The 22390-nt window shown below is 45.8% G+C and overlaps 1 protein-coding gene across 1 annotated transcript in view; it reads right to left on the bottom strand.

The window, feature by feature from the left end:
- CAPN13 (calpain 13) overlaps window positions 1-1477 on the bottom strand; it is a gene marked incomplete at both ends in the record, with an annotated part of 53247 nt that extends 51770 nt beyond the window's left edge. The window contains one exon of the mRNA XM_081265160.1: window positions 1280-1477. Within this exon, the coding sequence (XP_081121286.1) occupies window positions 1280-1477 (198 nt within the window). The remainder of the gene's footprint in view (window positions 1-1279) is intronic.
- Between the last annotated feature and the right edge of the window lie 20913 nt (window positions 1478-22390).

Raw genomic sequence — 22390 nt, 5'->3', positions numbered from 1 at the left:
AAACACCTTTATCTTCCTTTGAGCACCATCCTATGATTCACCTGATCTCCACGAACCCTCGCCCCCTACCCCCATACAAATCTGTCCTGATGTAAACAAGAGGTGTCGTCTCCAGAGCCAGAGGATTTGACTTGTCCTTCTCATGGGCAGAAGTGAGTTAGCTATCTACACACCAGACAGATACTTTTGGGGTTGCACAGCCTCTCATTGGGCATCATCAGAACTCTCACTGGGCATCTCATTGGGCATCATCAGAAAATACCTGAACCAACTTTATTGGACGTGCTCAGTAGAGAGCTTGGCATTTCATCTGTGCTCAGTGTGTCTTTATAGTCTCTTCTTCTTCCCTATTAGAATTTACTCAAAAGGAATATGTCTTGTCAGTCATTTATACTGACCATCATTCACCTACTAGATTTTATACTATTTTTTTTTTCTTATTAAAGGTTCTACTGGAGCTTTTGGAAGCATGAACAGGAGGTTGGAGTCTCAGGATCCTCAAAGTGTTTCTTACCTGTCCCCTTCTCATCAGTAGTAGTCCTCATGAGATTATGAGAAGTTTGAATCTGCTGAGAAATTCCCTGTGGAGCTTCATGCTCTAAAACTACGATTGTTCTAGAAAAACTAGTGGGGCTCACCCTGCTGCAAGGTGGAGTAAGATGCTATCTGCTGAGGGGAGGAGTCAGGGTAGCTCGAATGCTGCCTTGAAATATCTCCCTAATTTTACAGTGGAAGTCTGAAATTCTTTTATAGGCGATCAACCCTTTACAAGATTGAGAATGTGAATATAAAAGAGGCCAGGCAATTATTCAAATTCATCCCATAGTATAAATGACCAGCATGATATATCCCCTTTGAGTGCATCCTAATAGGGACAGAAAAAAGAATATAAAGACATTGACATCCAAAGAGAATAAAGGGTGACAGACTGATAGATGGGCTCAATTATGGAGGAGGGAGAGACCCTAAAGACCAACTACCACAGTCCTCATACCAATGGCTTTTCATTTTTCCATGACAGAGCTGAGGCGTTTTAATCCAGTGGTATACTCAGAGTTAGAACTGGGTTAGAACCAAAGATCTGGGCTCTGGCTCCTGGCACAGGGTCTTCCCTTCCCACTGAGAGGACACAACACTGTAGCAGAGGGTCCCAATGTATTTCATTCTCCTTCCAGTTTGGTTTGGACAACCTATGACAGTGGCTCCTTCACTGGGAGGTGCCATGACAGGCAGCTCCGAGGGTGGCAGAGCTGGGTGTGTTCTTGGGGTACGGACTCACCCATGGCCGCTTCCATTCCAGGAAGGAAAGATTGTCTCCCTGGAGCAGCTTCTGTCCTATGGAAGAAGCCTCAGCTGGAAACGTCTCATCCTCAAATGGCAGGCGGCTGCGTAGGCAACGATCCCGCAAGGAGTGGAAGTCCTGATCATTGAACTTGATGACAGAGGTCTCTGACAGAGGCTCTGGGTTATGTGCCATGACTCTCCTTAGAAGACTTCTGAGGTTCTTTCTTTCTGGTGAGAAAAAGGAATGTTTTTAGGGGTGAGATGCCCAGGCCTTGCATCATCAGATGTGAGTCCCAGAAGGGCACTCCTATCTCCCCACATTTATGCTGTGCCTGGTGGCATAACCAGTGGATGGGTGAGCCTCAACTGAAGTTCAGCATCCTTATTTCCAGTTCAGCATTCAACCCGCTGTACCAAGCAGCCTCTCAGTGTGCTGACAAGTGCATGAAAGGCTATGGGGGTTATTTGTACATTTAATGAGCATTTATTGAGCACTGACCTTGGGCCAGGCACTCTTCTGAATGCTGGCAATCCAGAGAGAACCACATTGTGATCTTTATAATTCCAGGGCTCATTATCAAGTGGAAAAGATGGATTAGACATTTCAGCAGCCAGCTATCATTTGATATAAGCTGTCAATTAAAAATGTGTACAAGAACTTGTGGACCTAAAGAGGAGGAGCTAGCAGCTGTCATAGACAGTCTGGGATTATCCTCCCACAGGAAGTTGGAGGAGGATATTCCCACATGACTCTCCTACAGAGAGTGAATCGTGCCTTTAAGGAAGAAGGATCTGCCAAGTGGAGAATGGATAGGTAAACTATTTTCTTAGAAAGTATCTGCAGGTGCCCTGGGTAGCAAGGGCTTGAAGGCCCAGGAGCTGTGTTGGCAGGCCATGGGGTGTGGAGGGCTCAGGGAGCCACTGGGGGATTGGTGGGTGGGGGTTGGGTTTAGGGAGCATTGGAAGAGATGGCCAGAAAGGCAGGTTGGAAAGATGGATTGAGATGTTTTTATACCCTTCAGGTACTGCAGGCCCACTGAAGACTGGGGACCTGATCAGATCTGTAGATAGGATGGTGCTGCAGGGAACAAGTTGGGGTATAGGTGGAGCCTGGAAACAGGGATGAGGCTAGGAGGCTGCTGCCTCTGTCCCTGTGAGACCCTGATGGAGCATCAGTGGTGAAGAAAGTGGAGGCAAGCCAGATTCCAGTGTCATTTCATAGGTAGAGCCAATAGGATTTGAGATTGAATCAAATATGGGAGGTGAGCGGGGAGAAGAAAAGGCAGTACACCATGGGTTTTGAAGTTTGCGTTCTGCTCTCACCTCTTACTGTTTCTATAATCCTGAGCTGGTATTCAAGCTGTTGGACCCGTTTCTCTATCTGTATGGAATGACTCTACCAACCGCATTGGGTTCATTGTGGAATTAACTCAAATTTGACCTAATAGATCAACCTGAGGGATTGTCATACTGTAGGCATTCAATAAATGCTGGTGTCCAGTTTCCCTAAAGAGATTTCAAGGATGGGTGAGGTTTCTCATTCAGATAGCCACAGGGAGGCAACTATTGCTGTTTTCCAAAATATGCATCATATCCTCAATCATGAGATTAGCCTCGATTTGAATACAAAATCTACCTTATTAATGATGGCTTCTCAGGCCTCAAAGGAGTGTTTTGGAAGCTTGTTTGAGTGGCACAAAAAACCCTGAGGACCAAGTGTCCCACTGATTACTGAATCTCAGTGGAAAAAAAAAAGTCAAATGATAAAGAAGAAAAAGCATAAATAACTTACAAAGAAAGAGCATGAGTTTGCAATCAAGATTTTGAATTTTAGAAAAACACATGCAAACTTGAAATAACTTCACAATTATCTTGCAGTTCTCTTATAATGGTATGTGGCAAATTCTGTAGATAGCAGATTCATAGGCAGAATATCACCGATTAAGTGTCATTATACAAGTGTATTTGGAGGGAATAGTACATACAATTGTCTTCCAAAAAGGATGTGAATAATTTTTATTTGAACTGTGAAAAACTGGCATTTTTATTGATCCAAAATAGTTGAATAGAGTCGTATTCATGTGGTATAGGCTAAGGTAAATAGTGGTTAAATACAGGCAGTTTCATTTGATCTTACTTAATGTGATAGATGAATTTCTTCAATCTTATCTTTGGAAAATAACAGACCAAAATATTCAATATGTCCCACCACTCGCAATGGAGTTACATGGAGAGCCCACAACAAATTAAATAAATAGTGATGAAGCTAAAATAATGGCAAGCTATCATTCAAGAGCAAGAAAATAGTGATAGAAATTGCTTGTCAATTCGAGACAAAGGCAATGGTACCTGGTAATGAAGAGCTGAGAGATTGTGGGTTTTCTACTCTCTGTGCGTGCTCAGGGATGGGGGCACCAGCACAGCATTGCCAAGCTCCCACCTCTCTGTCAAATTGGAGTGTGATAGACTCCAGCAATGAGCTATTTTCGGTTCATGAAAACCAAATTGTAGTTACTCTTAATAACACAATTACAGGATTGCTGGTAAGCAGTCCTAATATTAGGTGAAAATAAAAGTCTAAAGAACTTTGCTTCATTTTTTCCATCAGAACTATACAAAGGCCTTTCATGTGAGAATCCATTCCAAACCCATCTGGGGGACCTCACTGCCCACTATGGGTTGGAGGGTGGGCTGGTCAGACTTAAGGAATCCCTGTTCTAAGATTCACCTTCCTCATTTGTGAAATGGAGATCATAATCATATTACTCACATAATAGGGTTGTTGTGAGGCTCGGATGAAATCATGCTTATAGAATGCTTAGCACAGTGACTAGTAAATAGAAAGCAGTCAATACATAATGGCTATTAGTTCCATGATCATTATCACTTGGAGCTTGGAAGGATTGTGCAGAAGCCAGACACCCTCTAAGGACTGACTTATGGCCAAGGACAGGCGAGGCTCAGAGGGGCTTTCAGGGGTGAGGGCTGCCTGGGTGATCCACTATGCCTTGCTGTTCTGTGATAGCTCACTGAGCTGCCCAGAGCCGAGAGGGCAGGGCAGGGCTCTGAGGACAGGCATCCGGCCGGAAGTTGGCTGTTAGAGGAAATGGCTGCTCTGGGGGAGAACCTTCCTGGGGAACAGAGAAGGCAAACAGGGAAGCTAGTTCAGCCTTCACACCCACGTTCCATGGCTACCAGGGTCTGCTTTCTCTTGAATTGCTCATGGCTTGACCAAGGAATAGCTTCTGGGCTCACTTTCTCAGGAAGAGTCTACAGAACTTAATATTTTACTTGTTGTTACCCAGTAAAGAACAACCAAATTTCCCATGGTCAACTTGGAGAGGGCTGATGGTTTCTTTCCCCACCTCTCTCCTGCTTGCCCCATCGTGTAAGATATACAAAGGCCGGAAGAGACTCCGCTGCCTTGATTTAAGAAAGAGGAAGTAAGAGACAAAAGGCCTACCTAAAGACCTACCAAGGTTAAAGTCTGTCTTATTTCAGGAGGGATCTCTTGGGTTGGCAAGAAAAATGATACAGGAGGAGCTCAGAAATTGGCAAAGAGAGTTGACACAAAGGTCTTCCTACGAGAACTTTTGTGAGCTGATGTGTGGAGTTTCAGAAGCAGGCTGAAGCAGGCAGGAGGAACAGTGCGGTCATGAGGCCTCTTCTGCTGGCCTCAGGGTCTGTGAAAGAGGCTGATTCTAGGCCTCTGTGATTCCCCTGCTGGGTCTGGGGACAGGCACAATCAGCTGGGGCTGCATAAAAATATACTGCAAACTGGGGCCTTCACCAACAGAATTTATTTTCTCACAATTCTTTCTGGAAGCTGGAAATCTGAGACCAGCGTGTTAGCATGTCAGCTTCTGTGTCCTCACATGTTAAGAAAAAAGGGGGAGGGGAGGAGACACAGTCTTAGCCTATTAGGTCTCACTTTTATGACCTCTTTTAGCCTCTTTTAACCTTAATCGTCTCTGTCTCTAGACATGGTCATGCTGGGGGCCAGGGCTTCATATGAATTCTGGGTAAACATGGTTCAGGCCACAGCAGTGACTAACTCCTGGCTGACTTGACTTTTCAGGCTCTGACTGTGTATTCCAGGAAGAATGCAGACCACGGGGGAACTGGAGCATATTAATTAGGACCTTGGGGTATAGGTAAAGGATGACAGCAGACACAAAAATGGCAGAGCAGCACCTAATGTGCAGAGTATGCAGACATCATTTGGATTAAAGATAATGAGGGTTCCCTAATGGTGGAAGGGCCTTAGACACTTACTGATATATCCAACAACATGAACAAATCTCAAAAATCATTGTTCTGAGTGCAAGAAGCCAGGCAAAGTGGAGTACATCTGTTATGATTTCATTTATATAAAATCCTAGAAATGCAAACTAATGTACCACGACAGAAAGAAGCTCAGTGGTTGTTCAGAAATGAGGGTGGAGGGAGGAATGGATTAAAGGGGTTCTTAGAAAATTTGGGGAGGCCATGTAAATATTTACCATTTTGTGGTGATGATTTCACACGTAAACACATATCAAACTTACTGAAGTTTATACTTTAAATATGTGCAGTTTTTGTACATTCATTGCACCTAAATGAGGTTGTTTTAAAGACATGAATGGTGTGACTCTATGTTGTGTGCAGCCAGAGATATGAAAAATTGTACTATATATGTGTAATATGAATCAAAATGCATTCTGATGTCATATATACTTTAATTTTTAGAATAAATCTTAAATAATCAAATGCTGTACATAGCTTAGTCTTCAGCAACTTCCTTTTTTTTATAAGCCCATAAATTTAAAAAGTAGTTGTATTTCTTTCCTTTTCATTGCTGTATATAAAAAAGTAATCATTCTACAATTTACTTAGACCTCTCCTCTCTGGAGCAGATCTCCCAATAAACACATGCAAGAATGTCTCCAGGTGTACTCCTGGGTGGAATTTCTGGGTTTAGGGTATGCACATACTGAACCTAAGTATGGCAAATTATTTTCAAGGTTGTACCAATTTATAATCCCACCAGCATTGCAAACAGCCCCCATTGCTATAGATCCTCAGTAACTCTTGGTATTGGCAAGCTTCTTATTTGTATCTGTCTAGTGGGAGTAAATGGCAACTCCTTATGGTCTTAATTTGTTTTCCTGATTACCAGTAAGATTGAGCGTCTTTCAATATGTTTCTTCTCCATTCATGTTCCCTCCCTGGAGAAATGAATATTCATATCTTATGCCCATTTGTTTATTGGGTTGTCTTTTTCTTATTGATTTGTAGGAATTCTTTACTTACTCTGGATATTCATCTTTTGTTGGTTATATATGCTGCAAATATCTTCTCCCAGTTTGCAGCTAATCTTCTTAATCTTTAAACAGTGTCTCTTGAAGAGCACAGTTATTCTTTACCTTATGCAAATACAGAGGTATTACAAACATCTGCTGATAAGTTTAATTATTATAAATTGAGCCAAATGTTAATTATTATAGAAATTTAACATAAGATAATTTGTGAGAGATTCTTTTCCTAACAGAAAGTTTATCTGCAATTAAGGCCATCATTTTCCAAATACTGATTTAAAATTTTTTGTAGCTCCATAATTATATTTTTAAGAAGTCTAATATTCATAGCAAAAACCTGAAATGGACTTACAAAGGAGTATTTTGAGTACTTAGTTGATATGCTGAATGAAGAGGATGTGTGTGTGTGTGTGTGTGTGTGTGTGTAATTTCTTAATCTTTAAAAATCATTTGATGAAATCACCTATTTCTTACATATAAGATGGTGAAAACAGATTGTACAGGCTAAGTTGTACATCATGTCATATGGTAGAGCTGTGAAATGTAGCACAGGAAGGTAGAGTAGAGCTTAGTAAATAGAATTCACAGTTGCTGCAGAGATTATGGATGAAAGATTCTGGATTATCTTGGAATCATTGTATTATAATGGTCACAGAGTTCTTTCCCTTGTTTTTTCCTGTTCAAAACAAAAATTTTTTTTTTAAATCTTAATCCTGGAAGAAAGTGTTGAAATGAAAATTTAAAAATCCTTTTCATCTCTTTCAGGCTTAATAGTAGAAATAAAGGAAGAACCACTAACCAAGCAGAGGGAAGAACTAAAACCCAAATGACCTCAGAACCCAGGAGATGAAACTTACTCCATGCGACTGCAAACCTGTCTTCACATTTCAAAGTTAATTGTGCAAGTACACAGTGAGCAGGGTCTGTCTCGCTACATTTCATTTAAAAAATATTTTGCATGCTTTCCTTGCCTTCCTCTTTATAATGAGGCGAAACTATGAGAGATTTGACAGCCTTTAGGGCAGTACAGCATTGCTGTGACTGGGATCCAGGCTCCAGTCCCAGGTATGAAGCTTCTCTTGAGCCGCGTTAATGTCTGGGTTGAGTTCTAGAAGTTGCATTCCAAGAGGTTCATCAACATTCTCAGTTGTATCCAAAAAAAGAGTATTTGAGTGGTATGGAGTCACCCGGCCAGGGAGGCAAGCACTGTGCTGGCAGGAAGCTCTCCTGGCAGGCATTATACCAACTAGGAACAGGCGATGGCCATCTAATTGGCACAAGTGTGCCATCCAGACTTAAGCCAAGTAGACCAGGAGCCTAGAAGTCACTTCCTGGGAAGAAGAGCTGGAGTTCCAGAGTTTACTGGGAGAAATGCAGATTGAGGAGAGGTCTACAGACTCATCATTTTGTCCCTGCAGCCCCCTTCCCTGGCCCTCCAGATGGATGTCACTGAGACAACAGGGGCTCAACCACTTCCAGACCTTCAACAGGGCTCCCCACTCCTGTCTCCCTGGCAGTTCTCTGTCCCAATGTTAAGATCCAGTGTGGAAAAGCTGTGCTCTGCCTTGCCCTTTTAGAAAGAGGAAATAAAAGAGCAAAAGAGGCAGAATGAGGTGGTGGGCACAAGCAGGTGAAATCAGGTGGGGACTTTGGTTTGGATCCAGCTGTGTCTTACTGACTACATGACCCTGGGCACTGGAACTTCCGAGCCTCCTTTCCTAACATATAAAATAGACTGGAGGTGAAAGTAGTAAAACCAGCCTCATAGTGCCCCGTGGGTATTAAGGGAGAAGACTCTTGGTGGGGCATGTAGAAAATCTTGTGACCAGTATCCTATCAGGAAGTCCTCAGGTATCTTGCCTGGCCTACTGAACTTGAGTCCAGTGACTGGGGCTCCATACCATGTGATGGGTACCCCAAGCCCTGGCCAGACTTCCTCTGGACTTCCAACATCAGGTTTCCAGAGTCATGTTCCTCCCAAATGTCTGGACACTCACCACTCTGCCTGGTAGCCACTCTGAGTGCCCACCTACATGGGCACGCAGCTGAGCTGTACACTGCACTATTGCTCAGCACCTGTAACTGCACCAGGATCCCGCAGCCTCCACCCTATCCCAGGGCATTTGCATCTCCGTGCCCACCCTGTCCTGCCATGATGGGCAGCATGCCCCTGAAGCCAATCACATTCCCAGTGGAAAGAATTGGAAGGCAAAGGAGGCACACATCATCTGTGTGGCTTAGAGGGTGCAACTAGTCCTCAGATTTTGGGGGAAGGGATTAAAGATCTTTAAAACAGAATTTTCCGCAGCAAGGAAGATGTTCTAAACTCACGCCAGGCAACACAGTAGCCAGTAGCTGCGTGTGGCTATCAAACCCTTAAAATATGGCTAGTACAATTAAGGAACTGAATTTTAATTTTATTCCATTTTATTTCATTTACATTTAAATGTGTAAATATCTACATGCAACTAGTGGCTGCCTTATTGGACAGCACCAAGAAAAGAGCTATGAATGATATAAACAAGGGTGTGAGGACACTTGAGTGGAACTGGTCAAGCAGAGGTGGTGCAGAAGCATCCCTGAGCGGGGCAGTTCCCTTTCACCTTTGACCCACTGGGCTCTCGTCTCTCTGGTGCTTTCCTCCAGCATCCAGTTTTCACATGCAGGACAGCAGCTGCCCTAGCCCTCACAGTGAGGGTGCAGGAGTTGGCCTGGTCACTGTGCCATTAGACTTGCTTAGCATCTCCCAGCCACAAAGGGTGAGTTTGTTTGCATTTTTTTTTCAATCAACTAAGAAACAGGAAGCAGCGGTTCGGTTCAATCGTCGTCTGCCCAGGAGTGATGCGCACAGCCCTCTCCTGTGGCTGGTGTTTTTCAGAACAATGGAAATAAATCTGATGTAATGTAGCAGAACACGACAAGGGACGGTTTTCCCCTTAACAAATACTCATTTGAAATGGTGCCCAAGCCCTGCACGAGGAGCGATCTATTTCCCACAACAGTGTTCCAGCAAAACCCATTACTAATTCCACAACTCAAATTAAAACTAACAGAGCTTGAAGGCTGGGGCTGACACTCTCTCTGCTGACAAGGAACAAGGAAGGGTGGGGGAAGGGGCCCGCGCACTCTCGTGTGTATGTGTTTAATTACACTGTTTAACACATGGAGAATAATCTAGCCACCCAAGTGGAGAAAATAAGGCACTTAACTGCTCTCTGGCGGAAAAAAACCCAGTGCAAATCACTTCCAGCTATGTGCCACCTCGGCACACCTCAGGGCTTCGGGGACAGAGAGGGAAGGAGTGAGGGAGAAGCTAGAAAAGGGAGGCAGGGAGAATGTGGGGGAGAGGAATAGAGAGAGAGGGTGAGAATCAGACAAAGCAAGGAAGAGGGGGGAGAGAAAGGGGAAGAGAAAACAGAGGAGAAATGGCAAGGAAAAGGGTAAAGCAGAGAGAGAGAAGCAAGAGAGAGGAAGAGACGGAGAGAGGGGACACATGACTAATCTCGGGAGAACTGTGGGATATGGTGCTAAGTGAGGATGAGCACTAATTCTGGATTTTGAATATCGTACTTAACCCCAGAAGGGTGCCGTCCCAGGCTGCTCCCACGCATCTGAGTCATCTCAGAGCCTTTTCATGCCTTGGTGGCCTAAAAATTATAGGTGGAGGTTGTGACCCCCAGAAAGACAGGTCTCAGAGGACGACTCTGCTGGGCTCACTTTGCAGAAGGGGAAACTGAGGCTCAAGATCAATCAGGAGAATTGGACAGCACTTGTAGGAGACTCCTGCTCTGCCCCAGCTTGCAGGCTGGAGATCTGGCCTGTAAGCAGGGCCTGGCCCTGTGCATTCTATTCTCTGCTCATTTGGGGCTGAGATGGGTGCAGGTAAGCAAGTGTTTTTCAGCCTCTAAGATAATCTCTAATCCACTAGGGGCCACAGAAGTGGGAGACATGAAAGAGGCAGATTTAGAATGCTACAAAGCATCTCAGATCTGGAGCAGGTGCCAGAGAAGTGAGTGCTCAGAATGGAACTATCCACTGCCTGCCAGTGACTGGGTTCGGCCTCAGGGCTGGCTGCCAAGCAGATCAACAGCTTGGCACGAGAGAGCAGAACACAGAAGCTACCTCCCATGGTGCCAGGCCTGGAGCAGCCACATCCTCTCTCTCCCCATTGCCCTTGCACGGGGACCCAGCCTGCGGGCCCATGGGAGCTCAGAGACCTCAGCAGATGGCTCCTTCCCAGAAGACCCTGTGAGGCGGCCAAGAGGACATTTGCCTGGCAGAAAAATCTGTGCAGCTCCACTAAAGTCTCTGAGCCTTGGGCTCCGTCCTCTGGCCCAGCTTCCCCCATTGGGAACACTAAGAATGTTGGATTTCCTTTTCTAGGTGTTTTTCAACCCTAATGTTCTGTGCTTCTGGAGTTGAGAATATGGGTTCTTCTAAGCCCTAAGTGATATTGTTCGGCAGATGATAAAACAAGAACCCACAGAATGTTTTTATTCTTTGCCATTAAGTTTAGGCTCATTGTGTGGCAACATGATGCATTTTGCATAAAACTATTCTCCTCTTTCCCCTCTAGACATCTTTGATATGTGTCATTCAACTGAGAAAGAGGCCTAGAACATTCTTGAGTAGATCGTCAACTGCGTTCTACAAACAAGGTAGATAGAGCATTCTCCCTGGGTTCCGCAATTATATGCCTCTCAAAGAGTGGGAATGGGAGCCTGGCTCTGCCAATATTTGATATTTTCCTAGGTTTCTAGGCATGGATGAAGGAATGTTCTGTTCACTTACTGAGTCAATTGGGACACTTAGGAGGATGGGGCCCATTTGTCAACCTAAAATGCTGGGTCTTAAGAGCTTCTGTTTTGGACCAGTACTCCCCAGGCTCCCCACCTGATCTATTCCAAAAGGCATGAACCAGAGAGGACTGGGTTAGGCATCTTTTCCTCTCCCTGCCCCTTCCAAAGGCTTTTTGGAAGTTGAGGCCACAATTAGATTATCCATTTATTCTTAAAGAATTTCCTCTTGGCCTATCTTCTTAGTCTTTCATTGAAGTGAGACAGAGAAAGGAAATAGATGAGGCAGATAAAGGCAGAGGGAGCGGGAAGGGGCGGGGCAGGGAGACCCAGAGAGGAGCCAAGAGAGAAAGGAAAGGCCAGTCAGTGGGGAGAGGGACTGTAAGGAGGAGAGTGGCCCAGGAGAGGCTAAGATGAAATGAAGGGCAAAGACACAACAAGGCAGCCGTTCACGTGTAGCCTGGGTGTCCCTGGCTCACTGTCATTGTGCCTCATTCATCCCATGGGAATGCTGAAGGACAGCAGGAAAAGAGACTTGCACCTGCTTGCTGTACCCCTGGGAGGAGCCCTTGAGACTCCACCCCTCCACCCGGAGCGCTGCCTACAACAGAGCAGGGAGGAAAGGCGGCTGAGCTGGCAGGTGGACCTCTGGCCTGGTTACCTCAGGCACACCAGCCTGGGCCTGGTCATTCTGGGCATCTCAGGCTGTTGGCAGCCACAGAGGTGCATGGGCAGAGCTGGGAGTGGGAGCCTGGCTCTGCCAATGCCCCCCCCCCCCAACCATGGGGCAGGGGTGGGAGAAACACCAAGCAGCATGAGCAGCCAGGCACCTTGGCCAAGGGAGCCATCTCTGTCCCAACCAGGAGCTCAAGGTCACCCTGTGGTGGTTCTCAGGAGGGCCCAGGCCAAGCTTCTTCTCAGATTTTTTTCTGAGAATCCTGGGATTCAGGTGCCTTTGTTTTGTTTTGTTTTTGTTTTTCTGTGGCGCTGGGCGTGGAACCAAGGGTCTCAATATTCTGAGATGTTCTGAGATGGTTGGGGGCGGGGGGGGGGTTGAATAAGAAAGCTTCCATCCAAGCAGATGGAGTCACACCTCTAGGGTCAGGGACAGGGGTGTGTGGACCAGTGAGAGGGAAAAAAGTGAAAGCTTTCTGATTAAATATGACAAGGAGCAGTGTGGAAGAAACAAGCGTTTGTGGGTGCGAGAGAGGAGCAAAGAAAAGCCTCTGAGGGGCCCCGTGTTCCTCTTTCATCTGTTCCCATCCCTTAGAACTCCGAGGTAGGGGTGGGGTGAGGGCCGGAGCATTTCCAGGAGGGGCTTCAGGCAAGAAGGAAAGAGAGAGGAACAGAAATGGTTTAAGAACCAGCTTGTGGGGAGGTCGAAGGGGAGGTGAGGGAAGGACAGGTCCACGAGGGTGGACAGGTCTGGGAGCCTCTACCTCAGAAGGGCCCTCCTGCTGCCTGGACAGCCTTCCAGTACAGATGAGGTTGACAGGGAGCCAGGGGTGAGGCCTGTGTCCTTTTGGAGAAAGCAACCTGGCGGAGGGAATAGGCATGGTTCACAGACAGGTGAGACAGAGAGAGCAGAGCTGGGTCAAGATGGACCGAGTTGATGGAATGGGCCAGCCTGCCCACCAGAGTCCTGGGACCCAGAAAGTCTCTGCCCTGAACTTCTCCCCCAGGTAATGCCACAAAAGTCCTAGTGGAGCTTAACACTGGCAGCAAGCTGGTGAAGGCTTGCTGGGGAAAGCCAGTGTTTGAATAGAGATCTGGGGCACGCTTCCTATGGCTTGGGACCTCATCGCTTCTCCCACCCCAGGCCCTTGACAGTCCACTGGATCCAGATGTGGTCATTGAAGGCAGGTGAGGTCACTCTGAGGGACAGGATGCCCCTCATGTTTCTGGTCTTCAGGTTTGCTAGGGTCAGCTTGTTCTCTGTGTGTAAGGAGAGGTCCTGCTCAGGCTGATCCTCAGGACTGGCAGGTGGGCCTGGCAGGGCTGACCTAATAGGATCAGAGGGCAGACTGCTGCCCAAGGGACCATTCTTTCAGAGGAAAAGCAAACAAGGGTCTTGGCCACTCGTGGTTTTAAAGCCTCTTGGGCTTATTTGGTGGAGTAAGGATGTTAGCTCCAGAACCCTGGCTCTCTCCTAGCCCAAGTATCCTGAGCATGGGTTATATGCAAATATTATGCTTGTACAGTCCTTGAACATCCTCAGATTTTGGTATCCACAGGAGGTCTTGGAACCTGTCCCCCATGGATACTGAGAAGACTACACTGTGTAGTGTAGTATCCTGTGGATACCAAAATCTGAGGATGTTCAAGGACTGTCAAGCATAGTATTTGCATATAACCTATGCTCATTCTTCTGTATGCTTTCAAACATCTCGAGATTATTTATAACACCTAACACAATATGAATTCAGTGCAGATAGTTGTTATATTGTATTGTTTAGGGAATAATGACAAGAAAAGAAGCTTGTTCTGTTCAGCACAAATTTTTTTTTTCCCAATCTTTTTGAGCTGCAGTTGGTCAAATGCACAGATACAGAAACCACAGATAAGGAGACCCTATTGTCTCGAGGGTGGTAGAAAATCAACACTCCCCTCTTGATTCTGCTCTGGTGTTTTTTGTACGGTCTTGGGCTTCCTTACCACCTATCAGTGGCAGGCTCCACCATGAAGTTTGATAGCATTAGAATGTACTCTGTCAGACTTCCAAACATTGAGGAGAAACGGGATGGAGCAGCTGACTTCAGATGACCCTTCACAGTTCTCTTTATGGGAGAAAGAGGTGACCCCAGGAAACACTAGTTCTTGGCACAGTGTTCAGAAAATAATAACCATGGTAATTTGATCTTCATTGAGCATATCTCCAGTGCTATCTCAGGTTCTTCTAGCCTCACCTGTCTCCAGGACTCTAAGTTTCCTTTTCTACTCTAGCCAAGCACATGGCTCTGCTCGTCATTTCTGCCTCAGCCTCAAGGACCTAAGATCTGAGTTTTCTAGAGGCTGCCAAGGGAGCAAAATGACACAAGCCAGGAAAGCAGGAGAGCAAACTCCTCTGAACCAGAAGAGGGAGGAGATAAGGAGCCAGTGTATCACCATTTCCTCTCCACCTTCTCTCTATTCTAAGCCAAAATGTTTATGAAAAGCTAGCCCAGAGATGGCCTGCTTTGCCAAGTGACCTCCATGCCTCTTTGTGAAGACAGGTTGGGTGGGTGGCCTGCATTGTTTCCCACGATTCTCTGCTTATTTTCCATTTCCCTCACTCCCATTGCCCAGGTATCACACCTCCAGGGAAGTGAGTGCATGTTGCTGATGCTTCACCTCGGGCTTTGCTTCACAGAGAACCAGTCTAAAGAAATATCATTAGTGATAACTAACATTTCTTGGGCACTTACCATGAGCCAGATATAGCTAAGTACTTTTCATATCCAACCCCATCTAACTTTTTCAATGGTATGAGGTGGATACTATGGCTACCACAGTTTAGTGATGAGAAAACTGAGGCCCAGATTCCCTCAGCTCACATGTAGTAGGGTAGCAGGCACAATACCTGACACAGAATATGCCCTCAGTCCCGGGAGGTGGGTCATTAGTGAATGCCTTTCTTGATAGCACTTCTTCTTCTAAGGTGTTCTTCCAAATGGGTCATTGAACACTATCAGCTAATGGGACAAACTGAGGTATGATAGAACTTTAGTTCTGTCATTTGTGTCTGGTAGACGCTTTGTCCATCTATAATTTGAGAACCATGAGCTCATGCCACATATAACTCATGCCTATTAGAAATTGTTAGGTTATTATATTCTCATCAGTGAATGAACAAACAAGTAAACCTTCCTACAGCTACTATGCACCCCTCCACCACCAAAAAAAATTTAAAAATGCCCCTTGTGGTGGAGCAATTCAAGAAGATGTGCAGGTCAGAGATCCACTTAATCTCTCTTAGGGATGAACAAAGTTTTTCTTGTGACCCAGGACAAACAGAGTAGTCAATGACTAGGGTGACTGAAGTTGGAAAACATTTGCATTTGAGCTCAAGTTAAGCAGCTGGACTATCTCCCTGAGAACAGCATCACATTTCAAAAATGATCTGACTCCAGCAGCCACAGGGACAAATCTGTGACTGACACAGCTGTAGGGGGAAGGGAAGCATCTGACTCTCTGAAACTGCAGTGATCTATCTTTTGTGATTAGTCCAGACTTTGCCACTTTGTTCATGTAACTATTCTGCTACATCTTTAGAAAACAGAAGGCCTGGGCCCCCTTTCTCCTTTTAGCAAATTTTCGTTAAGCACTTACATGGGTCAGAAATGATACATAGGGGAACACAGGGGCACAATTCTCTCATGGTCCATGATGCACTCAAGGCTTTGACTTTGAGCAGAAGGCAAAGATGGCTCAGTGACTGTGAGGTCCTCTCTCTGCAGTAACTGGGCACAATCTCTATAATCTTTTTTTTTTTTTTTTTAAAGAGAGTGAGAGAGGAGAGAGGAGAGAGAGAGAATTTTTAATATTTATTTTTTAGTTCTCGGCGGACACAACATCTTTGTTGGTATGTGGTGCTGAGGATCGAACCCGGGCCACACGCATACCAGGCGAGCGCACTACCGCTTGAGCCACATCCCCAGCCCACAATCTCTATAATCTTCTCCTAGAAAGTGAACTCGTCCTTTGCCCTCATTCTTAAAGCATCTTCTAGGACCACTTTGATCACACATAGCTGGTCTTCCATGTTACTGAATCACATTTCTAGGGGACTCAGGATGTGCCTCATGAATTATTCTCTAATTCTAGAAGACTCTTCGTGGTTCAGAGCCCCAAAAGTTCACCATTCACACCTTACCTGTGTCCTTCACAGGTACGTCTGATGGAGCAGCATCCACGGCAGTATTCCTGCAGGAAACCCAGTTGGGACCCAGTCCCACAGCCTCAGCAGGAGCAGTTTTGTGTGATGTAAGGTGGCAGTGGTGACTGCGGAGAAGTCTTCAGAGAAGCTGTGGGCCAATTGGCAGTCCTGGCATCTGCTTGCTTCTTTCCCTGGGCTCTTCCTTATATGGGCACGCCAGGTGCTGCCGCTCCACCCTAGTTAAACAGTGACTTCTGTGTCCAGGCCCTGGCACTGGAGAGAGAGAGAGACAGCCAATAATGGGTTCTAACAGCAAGTTCTCCCATGTCCTCTCCCCAGCCCTCTCCCCATCTGACCCCACCTCACTTCTGGATGCTTCCAGATACCGACATCTTGACTGCTTCAATTGTGGTTTCCATATATTTCTTCATCTTCATCTTTATTCTGCTTCAGGAAATTGGTGTTTTTATAAAGCCCTTCTAGGAGAGGGGAGAAAGTGCCAGGAAAAGACTCCAGGAAGTAACTCTCCTTCATGCCACATTCTAGTGTGGGGAGCACATGTGCCATGTCCTCCTGTCAAGAGTGGTCACTCAAGGAGGATCATGGCACACATCCTTTCAACTGGACAGAGCATCTTCCTTCTGCAAATAAATTGCAGAACTCATTAGCTCTGGGCCCAGCGAGACCTGGAGATGATCTCTGCATCATCTGTTGATGGGTCAGGGAGCAACAGATGAGGCATTAACAGCCCATGGTTCCTGATTCCAGAACCCTGATGGCGTAGTTCACCTGTGTTATCTGAGATACTGATAAAATCAGTAAGGCAGGAAAAAAATGTGAAAATCACCAGAAACTAACACTGGACCTTCTCCAAACTGGGATGGCTGAGAAGAGATGGAGCTTGAAACACGGAAGGAAGAATCAGAGCACCTGTGAGATGTGGCTCAAACCACCCTGGGAGACAGCACAGTGGGTTAGTAGGGGTCACTGGCTTGAGCAGAGGTGGCTTTCAATCTCATTCCATAAATTCTGGCTTTATAGCCTGGATAAGTCCCTTCCCTACTGAATTTTAGTTCACTGATCTGTGAAGTGAGGTTTATGGTGCCTGCCCTGTCTGCCTCACATTTGTTTAGTGGGACACTTGGGGACGTATGCTATTAGAACATTCACTATAAATACAATACACACACTATTATATAAGGACAGTTAATGAATAAACATGCCTATATTTGTGGTACCTGCTTGAAATAATTTTACTAATAGGGTATGCAATCAAAAACATTTGGAAGCCAGCATATTGGGAAAAAAAGGTGAGAAAATGTGTTCGCAAGCCCCACCCACACAAGCCTATATTGAGATAGTGCCTCAAGGAAAATAATTGGGTGTTTTCCAACTGACTGATGATGGTTTTGTCTTCTCTCATCTCATGAAATATTTTTCCCCTTAAGAGCAGGAGCCTTTGTCCCTAGAGTGGTCTTTGGGAGTATTGAGTTCAAAGGGAAATATCTCTCGAGGGAGATTTGGGTGCCAGGAGACAAGTCTCTTTGGGTGATAATTGTATGATAAGGATGGCAAAGGTGAGGGGTCCTGAGAGGAAGACCTGTTCACAAATCCAAGTGGCTGTTTGCTTTTTTGGTTTCTTGGATTCTTTGGCGCTCTCCTCCCGACCTGTCTGTGCTCTTTAGAGACCAACTCTCAGTGATTTGTGTTTCCCAGAGAATTCCAGCCTGGGGCCATAAACCAGGTAACACCTAACAGTAAATTCCTAATGGGACTTCCTGCTCTGAAGGAATGCCCTTCACTTCACATCCTGCTCTGAGATGCAGCCCCTTGGTCCCCCAGTGGCACCTGCCATGGCCACCCTTTCTCCTGAGGCAGATCTCTTTCCTTGCATGTGACAGCAGCTATGTCACCAAGACCCAGAGGCCTCCATTGTCTAACAAATGCAGAGATCCTGCTGTGGCCGCCCAAGTCAGGCTGCTGGGGCTGCTCCTGAGTACTGTAGTAAGATGCTTTCATTGCCACAGTGTTGCAACCCCACCCCACCACTACTCTATAATGTAATGGTTGTCCTTGGTGCTGCCTCTCCCCGCACCCACACTGCTGACATCTCATGCTCTGTGTCCTAGAGAAATGATAGAGAAATAGCTCTTTTTTGTACTGTCCTCTGAGCCTTAAGAAAATCAGAAAGCAGTGAGGGTCAGGGTCTTCAACCTCACCTTAGGAACTTAGGCTATAGTCCTTGAACCAACCTACCTTCCCTTGGAAAGACTTCTGTCTCGGGATCCTCTTTGCTCACTCATGATAAACTCTGCTCACTCACTCCTGGAGGCTCTCCCTCCCCAGCCTGTAGCCATGATTCCAGTTACCCAGATCTTGAGAGACACAGCTCTTCTTCCCTCCCCTTCCTTCCCTCCTCCTCCTCTTCTCCAAGTCCTCTATTCTGCTTGACTCGCTCTCTGTTCCTTCATCATTCCTTTACAGTGCCCTTTGCCACCCTGTGTATCAGGCCCTGTGCTAGCCTCAGCACACGCAGCTGTAGACCAGGTGGACACAGCGAGCATTGTTGCTTAGGAGTCTAATGTGAGAGGCTTCCTCAACCAGTAACCACAGAACAGCTAGATGATTTCACTTGGGATCAGCGCCGTGAGGCGGGCAGGGGTGGCAGGTTTGATGAAACTCCAAAGCAAGGAAACCCCCTCCCCACCCCCACCCCCAGTGGAGGGGTCACTGGAGGCCTCCCTGAGGAGTGCAGATGCGAGGAACCAGCCAGCAGGAGAGTGGTAAGAAAGTCCAAATCCCTGGACGAGTTTTCCCAAAGTAAAAGCCAAAACACCTGTACCCATGTCAAGAAACAGCATTACTGGGTTCCCAGAAGCTCCCTGGACACCTCCCCACAGTGTCCTGCAGGCAGCCCCAAGGTAAAGCGTCCTCAGTCTGGTTAATTTTGATAAGCCTCATTCCCTTTTTCTTTATAAGAAAATAAACCAGTGTTGATTTACGGGATTAAGTCAAATTTCCATGTAAAACATAACAAAGGGCACTGTGGGGCCGGGTGAACGGGTATACAGGGTGCTTGAACAGATCAGCTGGGAGATTTCATGTGTTGTTACATTCCTCAGGGAGCGGAAATGGCAAAGTCAACAAAGTGAGATGATTTTGTTATTCTTAAGAAGGATGACGCCCCAAACTCATCCAGCCTGTGTTTGCTAAGCTGTGGATTGTGGTCTGGATAAATATGAACCATCCAAGTCAGGCACAGGTCCCTTCCTCCCCAATTTGTGCCCTGGGAGACAGGATCCCAACAAAAGCTGGAGTTTCCATTCCTATGCAGGATAAGAATGTGGAGTGCATGTGAAGGTGGAGAGGCAGGAAGGGGACAGGCACGAGGGACAGAAGGAACCCAGGTGGTGGTTACTTAACAATTACTGTTTTTCTAAACCCACCCATTAAAAAAAAACAAAAACTTAATCACTTCAGTCACTGGAGCTTACAGCTGCATGTGAGAGAGGCTGACCCAGAGTTTGTGACCTACCCTACTGACTTTGAGCCTCTTCCCTACAAAGTCTCACCACCCCCAATATTTCTGGGCAGCCTGTGGGTGTCTTCTGGGTGTCCACAGAGCATGTGTCCCACTAGGCCACCCTGAACTGCCTTGCACAATGCACTGGACTCATGCTGCACCTAGTTACGTTGTCCCCAGCCCCAGTTCTTGTCCCCAAGTCCTTGCTGGGGCCCTCTTCCTGTGCAAACCAATCATGCAATTGTATGCCTCTGAAGGGAGGTGTTTATAACTTAAACTTACTCTCCATAGATTGCTCTGTTTCTGTCTCTCTTCTTGTACCCCCTTTCTTTTCCCTTTCTTCTTCCCCAACACTGATCTCTCAGGCATTGGTTTTTCTGCAGGGTGAGCTTCCAAACCTGAGTTTGGGAAAGTTAACCTATCCTGCATCTTTGGACATTATATCATTTCTAACTTTTGGCCTTGTCAAAGTTACAAATCCTTGCGTGGGAATCTTTTCAAAAGGTGATGATTCATTTCCTAAATTCCTAAAAGTGAAATTATCAGATGAAGAGCTACGAACCCTGGAAAGGTCTTTAATTTTTTATTGCTAAAATTCTCCTCCAAAGGACTGTACCCGCCGCCCCTTCCAGCAGTGTAGAAAGGCCTTTCTCTCTCCTTTATAGTATTTTTACTTTACAAAATGGTGCCACTTCCCTAGGGTGGAAAGATGGAGTACTAGAGAGTAAAGAAGTGAACTCCAAACCCTCAAAGGACCTCTGTGATCTCGTTCATCTAGCCAGCACCTCTCCTTCAGGTGGCATTTTCCCCCATGCCATGTGCCCAGCCCCAGGCACAGGGCTAATTAGCAGTCCTTGAACACATCATATACTCCCATGACTTCATTTATGTTCCTCCTTTGTCTAGAATTTCTCATCACCTCTCTTCTGATCAGTCAAACTCCAATCAGCATTCAAGTCCCAATTCAAATATCACTGCTATGATTCTCACTACCTACTAGGGGCCAGTGTTTAATAAATATCATCAGTTGCCCCTACTATGACATCTTTACGGAATACTATAGGAAGGCCCTTTTTATATGACATATACTTTAATTTAATCCTTATAACCTTATAAGAGAGGTGTCACTGACCCCATTTTACACATCAAGGAGAGTGCCTTTGAAAGGTTAAATAACTTACCCAAGATCACATAGATGGAAGTGGTCAACTTTGATTTGAACTCAGTTCAATCTGAATTCAGAGCCTAGGTTTCTATCCTCTATGAAATTCTCCTCTGTGAATCTTACAGCTTCTTCCTCTTTCTGTACAATGTCTTACTCACTCACTTAAGCTATTATATACTATATACATGGCTACTTACATGGCAAGGATAATGTATCCTTTATGTCCCAAACTCCTAGCAGATACATGGCCCAAGGTAGGTGCTCAATAAATCTGTGTGGCATTTAGTGCACTACATAAATCAAGTGGATTACTTGAGTGTTGAAGAGGAAGACCATTCATTTATCTTGGGCTACAATAATTATTTTACCTAGACAAATGAACTATAAGTTAGAAGGAGTCCTTAGACTAGAATTTGGAACTGACAGGGAAGGCCCGTGAGAACATTGCTAGAGGGGCAGAGATGAGGCGGTTGACCTCTAGGAGGATGCGCCCTGCAGATTCTCATGGCCTCTGTGATGGATAGGTCTTGTCTTACTTTTAGATTGAAGAAATATGTGAAAAAATATCTAAAATTATCTTCAAAAGTACATTAGCGACACTCAAGTTTTCAAATCAGACTGTCCTGGCCTTACCACTTTCTTATTGCAGAATCCTGAACAAGCTGCTTAACTCTAAGTCTGTTTTCTCAACATCAAAAGGGTGATGATAATAGAATTTAATTTATCAGGTGTCATAAGAATGAAAAATCCAACAGCAAGAAGATTATTTAATGCCAATTCTGGTACATAATAACTATTTGGGAAATGATGGGTATTCTTTAGTAAATGTGACTTAGCATCCGGCTGGTGGAAGGGTAGGGGAACTGGGTTAGGAGGGAGGCTGGGTCTCCTGAGGTAGGAACCAAGAACATTAATGGGCAGAGAAAGGAGACAACCCAGGACAGTAAAGTAGGTCCCAACACTGACCAAGAGAAAGTCTAGAGTGGGAAAAGTATGCTGTAAATATGGCCTGAAGAAACCAAGCGACTAGCAAAATATGGCTGCTGCCATGCGTTGCCGTACCTATAAAGACAGAAGATTCCATCCAGAGAGAAATGCGCTCTGCCACTGATGGGGAAACCTTAGTAGCAGGTGGACTGAAGGAAAGGAACCCCTCCCTCCTTCTGGTGTGGTGGCCGTGGTGGAGGGGACTGGAGCAGTACAGGTCCTTCTTGTGCCCTGGTGGGAGTATGTGTCAATCATGGAGCTTGCTCTGTCTCCTCCCATACTTCAGCACCCCTCAGGTTGTGCCCCTTTGGTGAACACCAGACCCGTGAAATCACAGTCCAAGGGTGGCCACTATCTGTCCTTGCAGCCTCAGAAGACACCTGGACCAGAACCATATCCCGTCCTGGGGTCAAAGGGGAGCACAGGCGTCATTGTTTTGTGTTACTGTAGCAGGATGTCTACAGACCGGGGAACAACAGAAGT

Source organism: Spermophilus citellus (genome assembly GCF_964194105.1).
Source record: "Spermophilus citellus genome assembly, chromosome: 13".
Classification (NCBI taxonomy): domain Eukaryota; kingdom Metazoa; phylum Chordata; class Mammalia; order Rodentia; family Sciuridae; genus Spermophilus; species Spermophilus citellus.
Note: the sequence above shows the minus strand (reverse complement) of the source record. Positions and strands in the feature narration are given on the sequence as shown.